We start from the raw sequence: 20,036 nt of genomic DNA on the forward strand, positions 1-20,036 counted from the left end.
CCCCCCGCCATCTGGGTGTGCGGCCCTCTTACCTGAGACTGCTGTGGGATGTTCAGAAAGTTGCCGTCCCGGGGTCCGATGCTGACAAACCGGTTGGCAGAGGAGGCGCCTGTCGCTGCGAATGCTGTGGGGAGCGGGGGAGAGAGGGAGAGACCCGTCAGGCCTTGGGGGCCCCTGGACACTGCCCTTCGGGGCTGCTAGGAGAGGGAGAGACAGGGTTAGAGTGTGCTGGCCACATCTAAGCTGGGGCAGGACGGGGCCAGGAGGGGCAGCTGTGCTGGAGGCCACTCCAAGCCTGCCCTCCCCACCCTGAGCCAATCACCCCCACGCAGGAGGGACCCCTGATCCCCCTGGCCAGGAACACATACTGCCCCTGGCACTGGCAGCCACAGCCATTCCTCCTCTTTTTGGCCCGAGGTGAGGGAGATCCTGGAGGCTGGAGCTGAGAAGTCCCTCAGGCCAGTTCTTTCCCCTTAATGAGGTACTGGGCAGGGGTGGGGACAACCCTCTCTTAAAGAGCCCTCAGTGGGTGCCCTGGCTTTCTCACTGGTCCCCCTCAGGTCTTGAGGAGAGGGAGTTGGGGGAGGGCAAGAACTCTGGTGGCCTGGCCCCATTCTGTTTGGGGAAGGCGGTCTAGGTCTGGGTCTGATCAAGTCCCGGTTCACCTCTCCAAACCAGGAGGCCCGCCTCCTTGCTCTGCCCAGTGCTGCTCCGCTTACCACCCTGTGCAACCTGAGGGCTGGGCAGGTGTCTGGGGAACCCCAAAAGGGCCCAAACAAAAGCTGAGCCAGGCAGGATGGGGTCAGAGGGGCCTCAGAGCTGGCTGCCTGGCTTGGGCCCAGGGATGGCAGGCTCATCCTCCTCTGAGAGGTGAGTCAGGCCAAACGGTCCTGTGGTCCCCAGCCTGAAACAGGTGGAGGTGGCCAGAGGGCCTGGCAGGGCCCGACAGCCTGGAGTCAGCTGTCCTGGGGCCCGAGGAGGCAAATGGACAAACACCCCTGAGCTCTTCCAGGGTTTCTTATGCACTCAGAGGGGAATAAGGAGTGTCACAGGCTGCCTGGGGGCCCAGCTAGCCCCCAGCCCCATCTCAGGGACCACGTGCTGGAACCAGACTGTCCATCTCTCTCCAGGAGCCCCCAGCCCACTGCCCCGCACCTGCCCACCTCCAATGCCCGTGACCTTGTGTCATGGAGGATGCGGGTGGGAGGATGGCATGAAGAGGATGAAGAAGGGAAAAGAACGCAAACCATGAGCGAAAGGAGAGACAGATGACGAGAGAAGAGGTGACATGGCTGCCCTCCCGGTGCTGCCCCTCCTAGCCTTTGGCCTGCAGGCCACCAGAGGACCTGAGCACTGCCCACCCATCCCACAGTCAGCATGACGCCCACCCGCCTTCTCTCCTGTTCCTCACGTCGGGTCTACCTTGGGCCGCTCAACTGAGATCTGTCTCTTCCCTTTGTCAAAATTTGTCATTAGTTTAAAAAAGAGAGAGAGAAGTGAAGCAGAGGCCCCAGCCCTCCCTGGTCCTTGGAGCATCCAACCTGGGGAAGGAGCTGCGGGGAGGGGAGAAAAAAAGAGCAACAACGAGAAAGAAACCCAACATGAGCCTGGTGACGAGGGCTGCCTGCTGCACCTTGCAAGGCCAAGGGAATGGAAGGGGAAGGGCAAGGCAAGAAAGGATGGTGGTGACGTCGCCTTGTGGTAACATTTAACCTTCTTGGTGTAGGGGAACAACGGAACGACAGAAAATAAAAAACAAAAACACAAAAAGACAGCAATCACGCATGGAAATGGCATGGCTTTGCCTCCCCACCCTCCACCCTGCCAGCACCCTGTCGCCGCGCCCCGCTGTGCTCTCCCTCCCGCCCCCCGGAAGGGGCCTGGGCAAGGGGCCCTGCTGGGAGCAGCGGGCCGGGGGCTCGAAGGGGCCGGCTGGTGCGACTGAGGCCCAGTGTGACCGGGGCTGGGGGGGCTCGGCTCTGCTCTTGTCCGGGAGATTCGGTGGTGCTCTAGGGGGGGGCCTTGGCAGTGAGGGGGGTGTTTCCTTTTGCAGTGGAGACGGATGGGCCGGGGACGCTGGGCGTTGTGGTTTGGTTTCATCGTCCACTTACAAGGTGATGGAGGAGTCAAGGCGGCGCCGTCTGGGGCAGTGCTGGTGGATTTGGAATCAGGCATAGGAAGGGGCACAGGTCTGGCCACTGGAGGCGGCGGTGGTAGCAAAAATGACCCCGGGACTTTGCCCTGGCCGCTACCGTTGGGCTGCGAACAACATAAATAGAGTGACGCATGAAGGCACATCACACACAGACACACGCTCCCCTGCGGGCCGGGCAGCAGCGGCCGGCCCCTTGGGAGGGCTCCCTCGCACGCCAGCTCGCTCCTGAGAGCGGGCGCTCCCTGTGGAAGGTGCAGAATTTGGCTCCTCTCATCCAGGGCACAGGATGGGTGAGGGTTTAAGGCCTCTCTTTGGTGTCTCGGGTGTTTCTCTCTCTCTTTTTTTTTTTTTTTGGATCCTCTTTTGAAGTTGTGGGAGGGAAGAAAGGGGATGTCCGACGGGTGGTTTATTATTTCTTAGGGAAAATGTTTTAGGTACAAAAATGTGCCACCTAGCAATACGTGAAGCTGCACCTAGAAGTTCTTGATGACCTTCTCCTGTGGCAGGCAGGGTCAGCCAGCCAGTCCCCAGGCCCCCCACCCCGAAACACACACTGTGCCTCCCTCCTGTGGGCCCTTGGACTGGGGCTGGCTGACCCAAGTGAGGCCCACAGGCCCGCCAATTCTACCCCCAGGTCATGGCCTCAGGGAGGCCACCAAGCATCTGGGGGGCTTGCCTCTCGGCTAGGGCGGCCTGTGTCCTCACTGCCTGCGGACAGCAGTGTTCTGGCCTATTCTTGAAAGAACGGCACAGGAAGAAAATCCATCGCTGCCAGCTCCGTTCCTGTGAAGCTCTTCCAGCGGCACTCCCCTGTACAACACCCGCAGAAAGCCAAGGACATTTGGTCGTCAGTGTCCACTCCTTGTTCTTTGTGCTCTTTTGTGCCTCAAACTCGAGTTTTCCCCTTCAGGTCCCGTGGCCTTGTGTGCACCAGCCTTCAGGCTTCAGGGAGAGGAAGAGGCTTCCCTGCCTCTTGCAGGCAGTTTCCTTGGAGAGACCTCCCTGGAGCTCTGGGCACATACCTCCCGCTGCTCCAGACGCACGCCCTCGACAGCCTCTGCAGCCAAGCTCAGGGAGGCCCAGCCTGTGTGCTTCACCCTGAATTCTAAGCCGGCTCTTCTCCCACAGAGCAACGCTCTCCCGTCCCAGCGCCCAGCTGGGACGCTGCGGGGTTGTCGTCTATCAGTGGGCAAACGCCAGAGATTCCACCTCCTGGGTGTCTCCCAGGTGACCCTGTCTCTCTGTCCTCAGTGATTTCGCCTGTACTCTGACAAGGAGACTTCCAGTGGGCAACTGGCTCTGTGCCAGGCATTTCATTGACATTATGACTTGCCCCCCAACCATCCTATAAGGCAGTGGTTCTCAACTGGGGGTGATTCTGCTCCCGGGGGACATTGGCAATGTCTGGAAAGTTCTGGGTATTGCACAGGTCAGCCCTTACCACAGAGAACGAACCAGTCCACACGCTAACAGTGCTGGGGTTGACAAAGGCGGCTGTAAGAGAAGCTCCACTCTCTCCATCTCACAAACGAGAAATGGAGGCTCTGAGCAGGAAAGTGGTTTATCCAAAGTCACTGGCTACCACCGGGAAGCTGGGAATTCACAGTCATGTCTACCTGACTCCAGAGCTCCTAAGCATCCTTTCCAGGGGCTGAGCAACCCTCTTCCCCATATCCAAGTTAGCTCAGGGTTCTCTCTTCCTCTGAAATCTCCCACAGCTCTGACTACATCCGACATAAAATACAAGCTCACCAGTAGGACGATCCAAGGCCCCGATCGTGGAGCCTGGTGGGGTCTTCCACCACCCATACCTTTCCCCCCAGGTACTGCCTACTCCAAATCAGCTGGTGGTTTCCAGAACACAGCCTGACATGTCCAGCCTCCACACTTTTGCTCACTGTAGAACCCTCTATCTGGGAGACCCTTTCTCATACCCTTCAAGGCCTGCTCAGGAAAGACGATCCCCTCCTTGGGAGCCATCCAAACTCCCTGAATCTCAATTGCTCTCTCTCTGCCTGGGGCCATCTGGTTATCCCCCCGCCCCCGCCAAGATGGCAGGACATTACCTCTGTGTGACCCATGCCTCCCTGAGGGCAGCAGGCAGTGATGTGACTTGAACTGAGAATCCAAGGACTCTGTGGCTAACCCACACAGGCTGTGCCCTTCCTCTGACTCTCTGAGATAGCTTTGGGCCCCAAGATCCTTCACTCCCAATGACCAGCAACTAGGTCTGAAGGTCTGACTAACTGTCCCTCTAAAGGGTTCCTGCCCACTCAGGGTGACAACTCTAAGAAGTCTCTGACAGGAACAATCCATGGCTACTGGTCCCCATCTATGTCCTGGCTGGAGTCCCATTGTGCCTTCGGTTGGCTCTCTGGCTTCCAGAAGGCAGGGGTTTCCAGCTCTGCAGGTGAACACTGAGCTATGATCAGCGGCCACTCTCCCTAATTTCCACAGCCTGGCTTGTTGCGATTGTTTTCTTCCGCTGGGGTGGGAGCTGGGACAGTTACAACAGATCACAGCCTCACTAGTTCTTAGGGCCTTCCTGAGATCAGCTCCTGCGGGGCTGGAGCCCAGGAACATTCCAGACAGGCCCCGCCACAACAGGGTGGCCTCTGCTTCCTTCTTACTGAGTCGGCTTCCCCAGGAGTATCTAAATTGCTAATCCTGCTGATAACACTAATCCTGGCCCAATACAGCCGGACACGGAAACCCACGGACTTACAAAATTCAGTTTTTGAAAGTAATTTCCAACCAGCCTATCTGTAGACTAGGATATGCCTCAGCTCTGGCTGAAGTACAAATCAGGGTTTAAAAAATCTCAGTCTTGCGACTTTGCGGTGCCTGAAACCTTGTAAGTTAAGAGCCAGAAGGAACCTAGCAGGCCTGGTTGCTCCATCAGTGGTCAGAGTTGAGCTCGAGCCCAGGCTCTCCTATGGGGCCCTGCAGCATCTCCGTCGCATTTACTTAGCGGTGTCTTCTCTCTGCCTGAAATACAGCTAATCAGGCACTCTCCTTCCGCCCTCTGCATCACCTCCGAGTGGTGGCTCCATCTGGCTTCAGCCTTTGCTGATTTGGTTCTTCTAAATCAGACGAGTTAACCTGGGGTCCAAGGACGAGCTACAGGAGCGTCTGCGAACCCTCGAAATTGTCCGTAAAATTTTTGTATGCATATATTTTCCTGGCAGGATGATATGAACTTCAGCTTCTCAAGGAGGTTAGGGATTCTCCTCTCGGCTCTAGATCAGTGGTTTTCAAAGTGGGGTCCCCTGACCAGCAATAGCATCAGCATCACCTGGGAACTTGTTAGAAATGCAGATTCTCAGTCCCACCGCAGACCTATTGAATCAGAGCTCTCCAGGTGAGGCCCAGCCACCTCCAGGCGACTGACTCTCGTGCACAGCAAGTCCGAGAGCCACACGTGGTTGTGGAGCAAGTACAGGCTGGCACTACCCCTCCCTGCAGTGAGTCACCTACAGAGCCCCAAGCCTTTGGCTCTCTCTGCATAGCATGGTGCTGCCTCTAACACCATGGTGCAGTCTCTAGCATCTCTCAGAAGCTAGGGTGGGCCCCATCGAGCAGGCTCCCTACCAACCACTCTTCTTATATCTTTGGTACAACAAGCACAAGACAAAACACAACTCACCCCAGCTGGGTTACGCTCTCTGCTTAACCAGGGGGGGCTATTTGCAGCTCTGTCTGCCGCATTTTGTCCACAGTCTACTCGCAACAAAAGCATGCCTCAAGAAGAGAACCTTCCAGGCAGAACAGCACCCTCGATACCAAACAGTCAAGGGAGAGGCCAGGCCCCAGCCCTCAGGATGGCCAGGGGGACTGCTGACCCACTCTCTCTTGGGTCCTGTGGGTTAGGTTTGGCTCCTTAGGTTAAACTGGTCCTGAGGTAAGCCTCATTTTGTTTCCAAACCCCAGGCGCCTCTGGAGGTGAGAAGGCAGGCAAGGCGGTGTTCCTGGCCTCTCTGATCTTGGGAAGCCAAACTCCAAACCCCAGGCCCCTTGGGGGCTGGGAGATAGGCTGGTGGCAGCTGTAAGGGGCATGTCCATTCTTCCCTCCATACCCTTGAAAGTGGATGGAGTTTGTCCAGAGAGGTGGGAAAGGCTAAGTGTGTGCTAAGGAGCTGCAGAGTCAGCAAGAGATACATACCCTCACGGGCAAAGGGGACAGGAGACAAGGAAAGCAGAAGGAGAGCGAGCAGAGGGACGGAAGAGGAATGGTTTCCATTCTGAACAGCGAGAGCAGGGAGGGTGAGACACGGCCTGGGAGTTACACGAACATGCTCTCCCTGCCAGGCCCCGCCCCAAATCCATTAGCCAGCACTCAGCAAATGCCCACTCCAGGCACAGCATGCCCAGGCATCACTGGGGAGGCAGCCCGCTGTGGGCGCTGAGTGGGCTTCCAGAGCACCTTTCCCAGCCAGGGCCCTCTGAGCATCCTCCCCTGGCCTCTCATGGAGGCTTCTAAACTGGAACGGCTGGACTGGAGAAGAGATGGGGCTTCTCAAAGGGCAGCCTACTGCCCGGGCTCCAGAACCTTCCCAGAGGTCTAGAGACCACTGTGTTCCAACTCAAGTGGTCCCCTAGGGGGCTTGGCTCTTAGAAGACTGAATGAGGACCGCTGTCCCACAGAAGGGTCATCTCTGGCCCACTAACTTCTGGGATCATTCCTTTGGTTTGAGTGGTCCCGCATTTCTGCTCATCAGTGACCGGGGCCTGAGGGCCCACTGATGGAGAAGGGCACTGGGGCCACGGAAGGCCACAGCGAGCCTGCCACCCAGGTAGCGGCCCTCTCCCAGGAGAAGAACGGTTTCCAACGCTCCAGAACCCTAACTGACCTAAGGTTTGGTGACACTTGTAAAGAGTCAGGCCACCAGGAGCCCCTGTAATGGCCCCCATGGGATGTGGCCTTCCTTCTAAAAAGGTGGTTCTCACCTGAGTACGATCTCACCCCCCAGGGCACATTCAGCGATGTCTGGGGGTCTCCTTGATTATCACGGCTTCAGGGAGGTAGTGCTGGCATCTGGGGGGTCGGGGCCAGGGATGCTGCTAAACATCCTACAGTATACCAGACTGCCTTCCCACAGCAAAGAACGATCAGGCCCCAAATATCAATACTGCCGTGGCTGGGAATCTCTGGTCTAGAACCCACCAAATCTTTAGATCCCTGAGGTTCGATAGGGGTGTTGACAGGTAGGAGCCGAGCACTGGGTTGGACAGATCACAAGTTCACTCCCGCTGGGGGAATGGAAATCGTAGGGAGGACAAGGAGCCCCAGTTAACATAGGCCCAGCCACTCCCCTTGCCTCTCTGGACCATAACGGCCAGGTCCTGATCTGTAAGTGGACCCCCACCCTCAGGGAACCAGAAAATTGAGGCATTCAGCACTACCAGCTCCCTGCTGCTCCAGCCCCAGGGGCCTCCCGGCTTTCTGGTCCTCTCCCTGTGAGCCCCAAGACAGACAGACAGACACAGAAATGAGACTGTAGCGGGGCTCCTGGGCCCTCTGGACTCACCTGTCCGGTGGCCTGGCCCGAGCCGTCCGAGCACACAAACTGTACAAACTCCTTCAGCGAGTCCTGTCCGTGGTGGTGGTGGTAGCGGATGGTCGGGTGCGTGAAGTACGGGCTCGACTGCTGGATGATGGATGTCGAGGGGAAGTGCAGCGCTGACGCTGTGGCCCGGGGGCTCCCTGCATGCACGTGGGGGAGACAAGGGCGTCAGGGACGAGAGGGCGGCTAGTGGGGGCCATAAGAGGAGGGGAAAGTACTGGTGAGAGGAAAGAAAAGCCAGAGGAAAAGAGTAGGAGCAGGACTTGGGTGAGGTGAGTGAGGCATTGCCTCGGGCCCAAAATTAAGGCAGCACCAAAAAACTTTGCCATCAAGACAAATAATATTTTAATGAAATATTGAAAAAAAAAATAAAATCAGTAAATTATGGCCCATGGGCTAGCCTCCTGTTTTGGTAAACAAAGTCTGAATGAAACCAGGGCCAGTATTAGGGTGAGGCGGGCGAGGCAGGATCATGCAAGTGCGGGGTCAGATCCTGTCTTTTCTTTTAATCTTGGCATTCGTTCGTCATATTTTTTGCTTTTTTAAAATACTGCACTAAAATAATTATTTATCTTGATGACTGAGTTTTCAGTGTCCCCTTAAACTCTGCACCTGAGACAAGTGCTGAGCTCATCTCCTGGGGTCCAGGCCCTGGGTGGGAGCCTGGGTGAGGGCTGAGAGAAAGCAGACGGCTTTGTGGAACGATGGACAAAGACACAGCCCCACACCAGCGGAGAATAGGATGGGCACCCGCAATGCACACACTCGTCTCCACACACAGAGGCAAATACCTGGCCGCCACCGTCATTCTCGTGTGCTCAGTCCCATGGCCCTCGCACACACGATTCCCACCCCTGCGCAGGCCCCAGCTCTTCCCTGCTGCTGTGAGCCCCTTGCTACCCGTCTGTTTCCAATCAGCTTGCTCTTGCTCTCAGTTTCATTAGGGGCTGAGGAAACTTGGCTTCTCTCTGGAGTTCATAAAAGCTGAGCAGAGCTGGCTTGCGCCCTCCTGCTGCCTGCGAGCCCGGGCTCCCACCCCGACTGTGCGTCTACTGCGCTCTGCCCAGCGCTGCTGGCCTCTGGGCTCCCAGCCAGGAGACCTCGAGGAGGAAGCTGGGAGAGTAAACCTGCCGTTCCTGATGTCCCACAGAAGGGCCCGGGAGACTGCCGGCCAACATAGGGATGTGTCCAAGAAAGTTAAGACTCTTTCTGCCAGGTGGGTGCTGAGGGAGTGCAGAAGAGAGTGAGGGAGTGATGGAGGTTGAGGACTCAGCTCTCCCAACTTCCTGCCTGACTCCACCCCTCAGGAACAGCTAGATCTGAAGCCGGAGAGCGGCCAGCAGGCCAACTGTGCAGGGCTCCTTCCCCTGGAGAGCAGCCGGGGAGCACCCTGTTTCCTAGCCCTTTATTTCCAGAGAAGGAAAAGGAGGCCCAGAGAAGCAAGCTGGCTTGCCCAGGACGGGAGCCGGACCCCAAGCTCCTGGGTGAGTGTTCCTTTCAATCTCTGCCCACATGCCAACCTGGGTTAATGCTGGGAAACCAGACCCTGGGCTCAGCCAGGAGCTGGGAGAAAAGAGCTGAGAAGAGGGCAGAGGGGACACCGGTGCTCGCCCCCAACAGCCAGTGAGAGGAAAGGAGACTGGGCAGCAGCGGCCTGAGGCCTCTGTGGTTGGAGGGCAGGTTGGAGAAGGCCTCGGGATGATCCTGTGCCATACGTGGCCCACACACTCGTAGGCAGGCACACAATATGCATGCACGCGGCAGACGAGAGGGAGAAGCAGGTGAGAGAGTGCTCGGGGACACGGTGAGAAGGCCCAGGGGACAGGCCTGGTTCAGAGGAGGTGCTGCTGGTGGAGGGAGGGTCTGTGCCCATGTCTACCCACTGCCGTACTGCACGGCCCACTCAGAAAGCTTGGGCCTGTCACTCTGGGATCGCTCCTCCGTGCTCTGCCACCTGCCGCCCCACTGCCCCCCTTGGCGCCCCCCGTTTCTCACCTGGTCTGACTCCAGCAAGCACAGGCAGCGGGTGGTGGGTGAAAGCCATGCGCGGGGAGCTGCTCTGGGAGGAGAGGGCACTGCAGAAGTCCAGCTTTCCTGACTTCTTTAGAGAAGCCGGGCCTGGGGGGGAGGAAGCAGCAACACAGGGCAGGTTTAGCTGGGCCGGGCAGGAGCAGGGGAAGGCGGAAGCCAGCAGTCTGCTTCTTCTTTCCTCAACCCTCCCGTGCGCCCTCCCTGCCATGCTCTCCACTTCTGAGGCCAGTCTGGGGAGAGGAGCATGAGGTCCCTGGGTTCCAGTGGGGCAGCATGCACTGGGCAGGGGCTGGCCCCTGACAAGCAGATATCAAGCTCAGCGGGGCCTCGGAATGCAGGGGCGGTGGGTAGTGAGGAAGGAGGGAGGAGGTAAGCCTGGGAGGGGCCGGGGTCTGCTCCAGGGTGTCCTGGACTCTGGTGGGGAGGAGCCAGGGCTCCTTGCCCGGCCCTCAGCTTCTCCCAGGGGCAGCACTGGGCAGGAAGCACAGCCACCGGTCTCAGGCCAATCACAGGGAAGACACAGCATCTGCCCCATGGAGGCGAAGGCAGGGATGCGGATGGAGGGCCTGGGGAGTCCTCCGGCTGCTGGGGCCTGGGCACTGGGTGCAAACCTGCACCAGAAGGACTTTTTTGGCCAAAGGGCTCCAGGCTAGGATGCTGTAGGATGAGTCGTTTCTGGGCTTTGCTCTGTTCCTGGTGCCAGAGGTAGTAGCATGCACCAGGAAAGGGAGGAGGCACGGAGAATACCCCACCGGAGCTCTGCCTCTAGGAGCCTGATGTCACCAACCCAGGTCATCTCTGTGCCCAGCAGGACAAAGCAGAGCCCTGGGCTGCTTCTGGGCAGCTACGCTCCCCTGGGCAGGCAGAGCCGCTCTCGCTGGCTGCTGCCCTGGCCTCAGGCTGGGAGGGGTCAGGTGCGGTGGGGGCAAATCTCTAGAGCTACCATCTTTAAGGGGCAAACCGAATCAGTTTTGGTGGGGGCTGGGGGGGTTTCAGAACAAGAAATAAGAACCATTTTAACTGTGGAGGGAAGAGGAAGGGGAGGGAGAACTCTCAGCCGCCAGCAGAGGTGTTATCTGGCGGCAGCTGTGTGCCACCTGATAGCTGGCATGGTGGGGAAGGGGGGCTCCCCACCAGCTGTGCACAGCTGTCCCCGCTGCCACACAGTGCCTCCCCAGCTGTTGCCCGTCCTGCAGCTGGGCTGCTAAATTGGCGATCTGTTGGCAGCACAGGGAAACAACATGGGGGGAGGGGAAGGGGTGACAGAGGAAAAGAGGGGAAAGTGAGGGAGCTGGGGTGTGGCAGGAGGACACTGGGGGGCATGACAGGGCTGCTGGAAGAAGGAGCAATGGCGGGCGGGAGAGCAGACAGCTGAGAAAGGAGAGAGCACAGGCTGGGGAGAGGAGGGCTCCTCGGGAACTAGGTCTGGGAAGAGAAGGGCCTGGGGGGGCACCCCAGGAGTCAGCTGAAGACATGGCCCTTGAGACCCTCTCTGGTGCAGCTCTTCCAGAAGGCGTCACTGACTGAGGCCCTGGCTGGGGACCTGGGACTCAGCCCCAGAGTCTTCAGGGCCTTCTCAATCCCTTCTTTCTCTGGCCTCCAGGCTCCCCATGGAAGCATCTGGGCTGTGGCTGGCCCAGGTCCCAGCCTGCCGAGAGGAGACCCTGGGAGTTGGACACCAAAGTCTTGCAGAGGCAAGCCTCCTCTGGTGGTCTAGAGGCCCTTCCCTCAGTCCCAGGCCAGGGCCGAGCCCCCCTTGCCTCCTTCCAGGAGCCCAGAGCCTGTGTTCAGGGGGCAGCAGGACAGCAGCAAGCGCCACCCCTCCCTTCCGCCTTGCTTCTCCGCCAGCCCTGGCCTGCTGCCTATCCACCTCCCCTTTCCAGTTGAGGGCACATCTGGATGACATCAGACATAGCAACATCAGGTCCGACCCTCATCCACCTGCATCAGAGAACCAAGCCTCTGTCCACAGGCCTCATCAGCCCTGTCAGAGCAGATCTGCGCTGTGCATGCCCACACACTCTGGGGCTGTACTCTCAGATCCCAGCACCCACGTCATAAGGACACATACAAGCTGCAGCACCCCCCCCCCGCCCCATGTGCATGCATGCGCACACACACACAGGTGTGCGCCCACTCTATTCCACCTGGGCTCTCCCAGTGGGCTCACTCGCTCAGTCAAAGACTGGAGGCAAGGTGGGTGGGCTTGACAGAAAGGGGGTGATTAAAGGGGATTGAGAAGGACTGAGCTGGCTTCCTATAGATTCTCCCCCTCAGAACCTTCTCCCTTCCCTAGCTTCTCTGCCTGGTCTAAAAAAGCTTCTGCTCATTCTCTAATAGTCTCTGATCCTTTATGTGAAGCTGGGTCCTTTAGACCAGCATTTTTGACCTGGGACAATTCTGCCCCTGGAATGTCTGGGGGACATTTGGTAATGGCTGGAGACATTTTTGGTTGTCATACATGGGGTGGGGGTGCTACTGGCACCTACTGGCCATGGATGCTGTTAAACATCCTGCAGTACACAGGAGGGCCCCCCATGATCAAGAACATTCCAGCCCCAAATGTCAACAGTGCCCAGGTTGAGAAACTGATTTGAATCATGAAGACCACAAGGCTGGGGCTACCTCTCTAGAAAAATGCCAAGAGAAGGAGGCCAACGAGGCTCTGAAGAGGAAGGCGCCAGAGGATTGGATTGTGCCCCCAACAGTGGGGGAGCCAGTGAGAAGAGGGGACTTCTCATGTCCATACCTGCATCCACATCATTGGGCCACCCGCTGGACTGGCTACTGCCAGCTGCTGGGGAGCGGCCTGTCCCAGGATAGAACACGTCGTCGACAGGGCTCTCCATCTCGCTGTCATCAATGGACTTGGGGCGCTTGGTGGTGCTGGAAGGAGGAGGAGAGAAGGATCAGATGAGACAAGGCTGGGACAAGGCTCCAGGCAGTCATGTGGTGTTCGGACTGTGGCACTCAGTATGGATGGGCCCCCCAGTCTACAGCTCCCTGGAGGCGGAGGCTCCAAACCTGCTCTTCCTCCTCCAGCCCCATCTCAGTCTGTGATACCACTGTTTACTAAGCTCCCAAGTCAAAGAACTTAGGCAAAACCCTCAACTGCTTCCTCTCCCTTGCCCACTGTATCTCATGGCCCGAGGGCCAGGCCAGGGCGAGGCGAGCCAGGCACTCACCTGGCACACAATGTGTCAGGAGGCGGCACCACAAAACTCAGTCATCCAACAACATTTTAATACAATACTTTAAAAAATCAAAATAAATACCAAAAACGTCACAATGACCAAAATATCAAAATTTTCAATAAAGATGGTATTCAACCCTGCCTGCATGACTCACCCTGACCAGGATGGACTCTCCACTTCCCGGACATCTCTCAACTCCATCCTTCGCAATCTGCACCACCCACCTTAGGCCTCCTCAGCTCAGCCTGTCAGACGGCTTCCTAACTAGCCACCAGTCCCACCCACACCCCCTGCTGCTGGAGGGAGCTTTCTGGAACACACATCCATAGCATCCCTGCTTAGAACCTCTCAGGGATCCCCACTGCCCAAGGATGAAGTCTAAATGCCTTCTTCTGGCTTCCAAAACCCTCCAGGAGATGGCCCTGCCAGACTGAGGCTGCTCTCTTTCTGGAGTGTCCACCCCATGCCCGTACCAGTCCCTCATATGTCTTGGCTCAAATGCCACACCCCTGAGAGAGAAGCCCTCTTGGGCCCCCACTGGGAGGGGGGCTGCCTTGTTCGAGTTTGTGTCCCAGGCTGCAAGGTGACGTGGTACTGAACAGGAAGCTCAGCAGATGGCCGAGCACAGGGGCCAAGGGAGCCTCAGAGCTAGCACCCTCAATGAGGGTGACATTCTGAAGCACCCAGGTGGTACCTGGGACAGCCTGGGGTGGAGGTGGGAGGGCAAGGGGCTGGGCTCACCTGGTGGAAGGAGGGGAGGTGATGGACCGCCGCCCCAGGGTCACCTGGTTGATGTTGTAGTAGCTGGGGCTCTCCAGGTCCGCCAGCGAGAAGTTGGGCCCTGATGCTGTAGCAACAGGAGCTGGGGAAGAAGCGAGAGGGTGATGAGCCTAGAAGTCACTGGAGGCCCAATAGGGCCTGTTTCATTGCCACAAGCAGCTTCCTGGAAGCCCGGGTGGCAGACAGGCTGCCCAGACTGCTGAAGAAGCCTCCTCTTGACTGCGAGTCCTTGGGGAAGAGCCCTTTGGTTGGACTTATTTTCCTCCAAAGTAGTGGAAATTAGAGACCCCGCCTCTGACTGACTCAGCTCCACTCAGCACAGTGGCACAGGCAGAGAGTGTCCCAAGAAGCCCTGTCTGCCCCCAAGCCCCTAGAAGTCTCCATCAGCAGGGGGAGGTCTAAGTCCTACCCTCTCTCTACCCTGTCCCTGCTGAGCTCAGCCCTGGCCTGTCCCTGGCCCAGAAGGAAGAAGCCCACTTACTCTGTGATACTCTCACCAGCTCGGTCACGTTCCAGACCCCAGAAGTCACAAAACAGTCCTGGAAACTTAAGTGCCCTAAAGAGGGAAAAGGGGGAGTGAGTCGAGGCAAGGCTGTGGGGAGGGGCTGCCTGTCCTTTTCCCCCAAAGCTCTTCCTCCCTCCATTTCCCTCCCAGGCTGGCCCTTGCCCAACCTTCGGGTCTACACTGAAGTGGGGGCATATTTCAGGTGAGCCTCCTCCCCTCAGGGACGGCAGCTGAAGCTCAGGAGACAGTGGAGTGAAAGGGAAGGATGGGGGAGACCAAGCCAGTCAGGGGGCCGGGGTGGGGGAGGGGCAGAGGGGGGGTAGCCAGCGGGGGGCTGGAGGGCACTGACCGTTGGGCAGTGGTTTGATGTCCGCATCTCCTTGCTGGTTTGAACTATCTGATTGTCCGGATTCTGCAGGAGACACAAACGGGAGGACAGATCAAGACCAAATTTCACACAAAACGCAGCCATGCCAGGGGCTCTGTCCACCCAGGCTGGGCTAACACCTTCACCCTACCCCGAGCGAGGAGAGACCAGAAGAGGGGGAAGGGGAGACAGGCTCACACCTGGCACAGGTGTGCCCACCTTGCTTCACTGACATTTGGGCTGGACCATTCTCTGCTGTGGGGGGCCGTCCTGTGCACTACTGGATATGAAGCGGCATCCCTGGCCTCCACCCACTAGATGCCAGTAGCACTCCCAGTTGTGACAACCACCAATGTCTCCAGACATTGCCCAACGTGCCCTGGGGACAAAGTCAGCGTGGTTGAGCAGCATTGGCCTAGAGACAGGGCAAAGAGGACACCCAGGAGAAGCCGCCCTCAACGCCAGTGCCCATCTCTGCCCACAGCTGGGATGGACCCCAGGGCCCCCCAACCTCACATGCTCTAGCTCCCAGGGGAGCAGCCTCTTCCCTTAATTAACTCCATCCCTGTCGGCCCACCCCACCCCCAGTTCACCTCTGTGCTCACAGGCAGTGCCTGGCAACCCAGAGGGAGAGGTTTGCCCCTGACGCTGTCACCCATTCTGTGCCAGCCTGTCTGGGCTGTCTCATACCCCGGTGCCACAGCTGCTCAGAGGGAGCCCCGAGACAAGGGCCCATTGTGCAGTGGGAGCACACAGAGGGCTGCGGGCAGGGTGGAGCGTGCGTGTGAATATTTTGCTGAGCTTGGGAAAGCCCCCCGCCCCCACCCCCCATGCCCTCAGATCTTTGTGTGCCAGGGGCACAACGGGGACCTCCCGAATGCCTGCCTGGGCACGACAGCTGGCAAGAGGTTGGCAAAGAGGGGGGCCAAGGCAGGTTGTGGGGCAGGCATTTGTTGAAGAATCAGCTGCTCACAGGGGGACAACATGGCGGGTGGCATCGGAACACTGGTGCCCTGGTGTGGCTGGGGCTTCTCCCGATCTCGACCACCACCCACCTGCTGGCCCAGGAGTCCACTCTGCACTGGCCTCACAGCCAGGCCACTGGGAAATGACCAGCTGGGATCGAGGCCAGCCCAGGAGATGGGGCGGGGGATGCCGCTGCCACTCCAGGAGAGCGGGAAGGAGCTGGGCAGGCAGAATGGCAGCCCCCCACCCCACCCCAATTCTCAGAGCAAGGCCTGCCCGACTCAGGCTGGGGGCATCAGCCAAGTTCCTGGCTGCCTGCCTCTGTGTGACCAGTGGGCAAGGGCAGGCTGTCCCCAGAACAGTTTCAAACCCCTCTCCTTCATCCTTTACCTTGTTTGATTTTTGTTTAATTCCAAAAATAATAAGTGACAAATCAAAACAGCAGAGGTTTATAAGGAAAACGTTTACAGGACCCCTTGCCCTGTACGCTCTTCCATATCTCCCTTCTTACTCACCCCAGGGGTGGCTTTAGGGAAGGGGAGAGAGGACGCCACCCTGGGCCATCTCTTTGTTAGTGGCACTCTCTGCTTGGGAGCGAGCCCACAGGACAGCCTCCATGCTTCCTAGGAGAGCAACCTCTCCGTACCACAACCGTGGCGGTATGTCACTCTGTCACCTGGGTCCACTCCTGGCTCCCTGGGTCTGATTCAAGCTCCAGCCGATCTAGAGGGAGCAACCAAAGGGCTCAAGGCGACAGATGCTCACTCTTGGGCCTCCTTGAACCCAGGCCCGTGGCTGCTGCCTCCCAGGGCCCAGCTTCACTGTTCTACAGGGCACGGATTCAGGACTGGGTGTGCAGGCTCAGGGTCGCTGCTACCAACCCCCTCTGTTCCGGGACCAACTCAGTCCCCACCGAGCCCTCCACACCGGGGTCCATGGGCGGGAGAGAAGGAGGTCCTGGTGTCCACACCAGGGGCACAATCCCGGCCACCGCCATGGTCAGGGGGAGACAGAGCCACACGGCTGTGTGGTGCGCATGCGCACACTCAGCCCAAGGACAGAAAGACTAGAGAGAAGATGACAAAAAGATGGAGGTGGGCCAGCCACGAGGCAGAGACAAATGGGGGCTCCAGGAAGGTACGGCAAACAGAAAATCATTTTAAACCAAGAAACTGCCCCAAAATGTTATCCTGCTATTATTATTACCGGTGCAATATAAAGGGGAACGCTGGAGCCAGTTCCCGGGCGCGGGCGGTGCCGCTGCCACGCGCCTCCGAGCTCGGCCCGCTCGCTGCTGGCAGCCATTTTAAACCTTGGCAGCCATCTTATGGCTGGCGGCCCCAGCCAGGGCCCACAATGCCGCCACCGCCAGCCCCCAGCATGCTCAGCTCGGCCCCAGGACAAAAGGCAGACACACTAGAAATCTGGGCCCAGCCTCTGAGGCTCAAGAGCCAGCCCTGGTGGCAGGGGCAGCTGCGACCAGAGCCCCACTGTCTTGTTCAAGCCACATTCCAAGAGCGGAAGGGCAGGGAGGGCCGAGGCCCAAGGTTTGGGACACTACTGCTCTGCTCCAAGGCTGCTGAAGCCCCCATGGGCCATCCCCAGGCCCAGGGGCTCAATGAGTGAAGTAAGAGTATAACCTTGCCCAGACGTGGTGGCAGGCACCATGGGACAGTTTAAGGGACGTGATGGGTGGCAAGCCCTGGTTCACCTCCTCGTCTTGGGGATGTGCCTCGGACAGATAGGGGTAGGGGGCTGGCAGGCACCCAGGATAGCTGGTTGGAAAGGCAGGAAGCCCGCTTGCACCGGCTTTCTCACGCTGGGCTCTGTGCGGAGCCCTGCCCCAAGGTCCAGGCCTGCTCTAGAAAGCCCCCGGGTATCAGGAGCTCTGCCCCCGGCCACGGAGCATCCCGGCTTCGTGGGGGATGGCTGGTCCTCAGACCTCGACTCCCTTCCACATCAGGGCTTCCAGGGGAGGAGACCACCCCAGGATCCAGGATGGTGGCGCTGCGGAGAAAGGAGGAGCTGCTCCTTTATTCACCCTCCCCAGGCCCCATCCCAGGGCTGCTTGGCTTTTATCTGGCAGAATGAGGCTTATCAGAGCCACCAGCTGAACAAACACACAAATCCACAGTTAGTGAGAGAAAACACTCGGCCTGAACTCTTTATCTCCTGTTCACAGGCCCCGCACACTGCCCACTGCCAAGAGCACAGGAGGGAACTTGACTGCTGAACAGCTGGGGCGCTCTCGTGCCTTGCGGCTGAAGGTGCAGGGCCTTCTCAATGACTTGACTCAGCCTCTAGCTCTGTCTCCAGTGCTCTGTTCCGCTGTCACCCCCACCCCTTCCCCTCACCCCCAAGCCCCTGGGAGTCCCTGCCGGATGGGCATGCATGGATGAGAGGCCCTGCCCACGCAGGAGCCCCCCGAGTCGGCTTTCTCACCGGAGACAATGAACCAGCTGGTGGCCTGCGGGCAAGTGGAGGAGCAGGGACGGTACTGGCTGGTACAAGCGAGCAGGTGCCCCACTCCACTCTTTATTCCCTGCAGCCCAGGCCCGCAGCCCCTGAGGTCATCTCTCATATTCCTAGCCCTCTGGGCCTCGGGCGACTCTCCAGCTTGGTAACCAGAGCATCGGGCACCCTAATTGAGTTCACACACCCAGTTCAGAGCCTGACCCCTCCTTGTACCTCCCTTCAAAGACAAAGGCTCCTGTCACTTCCTGGAGAGACAGGAGAGGAGAGAGAGGGGCCAGGGGACATGGCTTCCACCCACTGGGCCCCAAAATTACTGAAGGCTTCCCCCATCCTCCACTGATGAGGACTGGAGGCCCCTCCATGCCAGAAGCTTCCTCCCCTTGACCCATCAAATGCAGCCACCTAAAAACTGAGTCCAGCCACTGTGTCCAGACTGATGTTCTGCCCAGGTAGGTGACCCTGCCCTGGGTCACATAGAGAGGGTCTCAGAGCCCATGGCTCATTCTCCATGCTGCCGGGAATCAGGCTGGTGTGTTGCTCACAAGCACATGGCTCTGCTGTCTGTCTGTCCTTCCCTTGGGACCTGGCTACTCACGCAATCCATGCATCCAAGGCAGAGGCCTCCCCTGCCAGTGGTGCTGTGGGGCTCTGGCCACTGCAGAGGCTTCTGGAAGGAAGGCCTGTGAAGGGGCAGGTGATAAATCTGGATTCTGTCTCAGCGAGGGCCGGAGCAGGCTCTGCAGAGCAAGGCTCTGAAATGAGATTTGGCTCCTGGTCCGGCTGCTCCCCCTTCATCTGCGCATGTCACCTGTCACTCCCCCACATTGAGTGGAGGTGTTGTGGAGCATCCAGACCAGGGCAGGGCCAGCTCGGCCCCTGCCTTACCCAGGTCCTCCTCATCCCCTGGAATAGGCCCCCCAAATCCTGCCTTCCCCAGCCCCACCAGCTCTAAATTTCATCTCATTCGGATTTCTGCCTGTCCCTCGGATTCTGATTCCTGGACTCATGCGCTCTGGCTTGGCTCCAGTCTGTCTCTCTGTCCTTCCCTCTCCTTCACTTTCCTCTCTCCAGCTCCTTTCCTCTCCCGATTCAGCCCATGTGAGGGCAGGCGGGCAGGCAGGCCGGCCTCTGTGTTTCCAACAGGACTTTGCCTTTTCAGCGGAGCCCTGGACGGGGAGGCTTCAGCTGCCAGGAGGAGCCTGGCATTGCACATAAACCCTGATTGACTGACGGCATGTTTTTAATATGTCTTTTTTCCCAGCCACAGACAGAAAGATATTTATGGTTCCTGCTAGGTGAGGGAGGAATTCCTGCCTGCTGCCGTGAACGCTCTGCCTCAGGGCAGCATGTACCTTGCTGTCTGGCCACCCCCACGGCCCCTCCTGCACCCACATGTGCACACCCAGGCAAGGCAGACACACGGGTGAGCACACGTGTGGAGATGCTACCACCACTTCTTGCTCTCTCACGGGGTGGAGTGAGACAGTGCACCTGGAGCCTCGTCTCCCTGCACGCAGTACACACAGCGCCAAGTACCCTGCCAGAGAAAAGCCCCAGATCTCGGGCCCCTTCCCAGACCCTTGGTTTGAGAAGCAAGTGCGGAGTGCTCTGGCTGAGGGTGTCTGGGTACCGGCGGCACCCAGTCCTTTGAAGGGCTGATGTGGTTCAGGGCACCCCCCCATGTCCCCCTTGTGCCCCTCCTCCCCGAACCCGGAGTGTCCCAGGAACGGGAAACCCAATCTCAAGGGGAGCCAGAGGCCCGGCCTGCAGCAATCAGGGCTGGAGAATGTAACTATTGTGCCTCATGAAACCCAAGTCCTAGAATCTGAGACACCCTAAGGAGGGGTGAGGTGAATGGATGGGGGGCAAAGAGGCGGGTCACGGAGGGGTTCTCCCCATCTCCACAAAAGGAGACACAGGGGACCCAGGAAGTCCTTGAGAAGGGAGGGCAGCTAGAGGGCACAGGAGGGTGAGCCTTGGCATGGGGCTTCCAAGATCT

At 58.6% G+C, this 20,036-nt stretch overlaps 1 protein-coding gene across 3 annotated transcripts in view; it reads right to left on the minus strand.

The window, feature by feature from the left end:
* NFIX (nuclear factor I X) overlaps window positions 1–20,036 on the minus strand; it is a 64,625-nt gene that overhangs the window by 4,536 nt on the left and 40,053 nt on the right. For 2 of the 3 annotated variants that reach the window (XM_004389737.1, XM_012559523.2), the window contains 7 exons: window positions 14,579–14,641; window positions 14,206–14,280; window positions 13,686–13,806; window positions 12,500–12,636; window positions 9,715–9,837; window positions 7,684–7,859; window positions 33–124 (listed from right to left, as the gene is read on the minus strand). In XM_004389737.1, the coding sequence (XP_004389794.1) occupies window positions 53–124; window positions 7,684–7,859; window positions 9,715–9,837; window positions 12,500–12,636; window positions 13,686–13,806; window positions 14,206–14,280; window positions 14,579–14,641 (767 nt within the window). In that variant the 3' untranslated portion in view covers window positions 33–52. Of the gene's footprint in view, window positions 1–32; window positions 125–2,111; window positions 2,260–7,683; window positions 7,860–9,714; window positions 9,838–12,499; window positions 12,637–13,685; window positions 13,807–14,205; window positions 14,281–14,578; window positions 14,642–20,036 lie in introns of those variants that run through there. The other variant, XM_004389735.1, reaches the window with a different exon arrangement.

Source organism: Trichechus manatus, unplaced genomic scaffold (genome assembly GCF_000243295.1).
Source record: "Trichechus manatus latirostris isolate Lorelei unplaced genomic scaffold, TriManLat1.0 scaffold00258, whole genome shotgun sequence".
Taxonomy (NCBI): domain Eukaryota; kingdom Metazoa; phylum Chordata; class Mammalia; order Sirenia; family Trichechidae; genus Trichechus; species Trichechus manatus.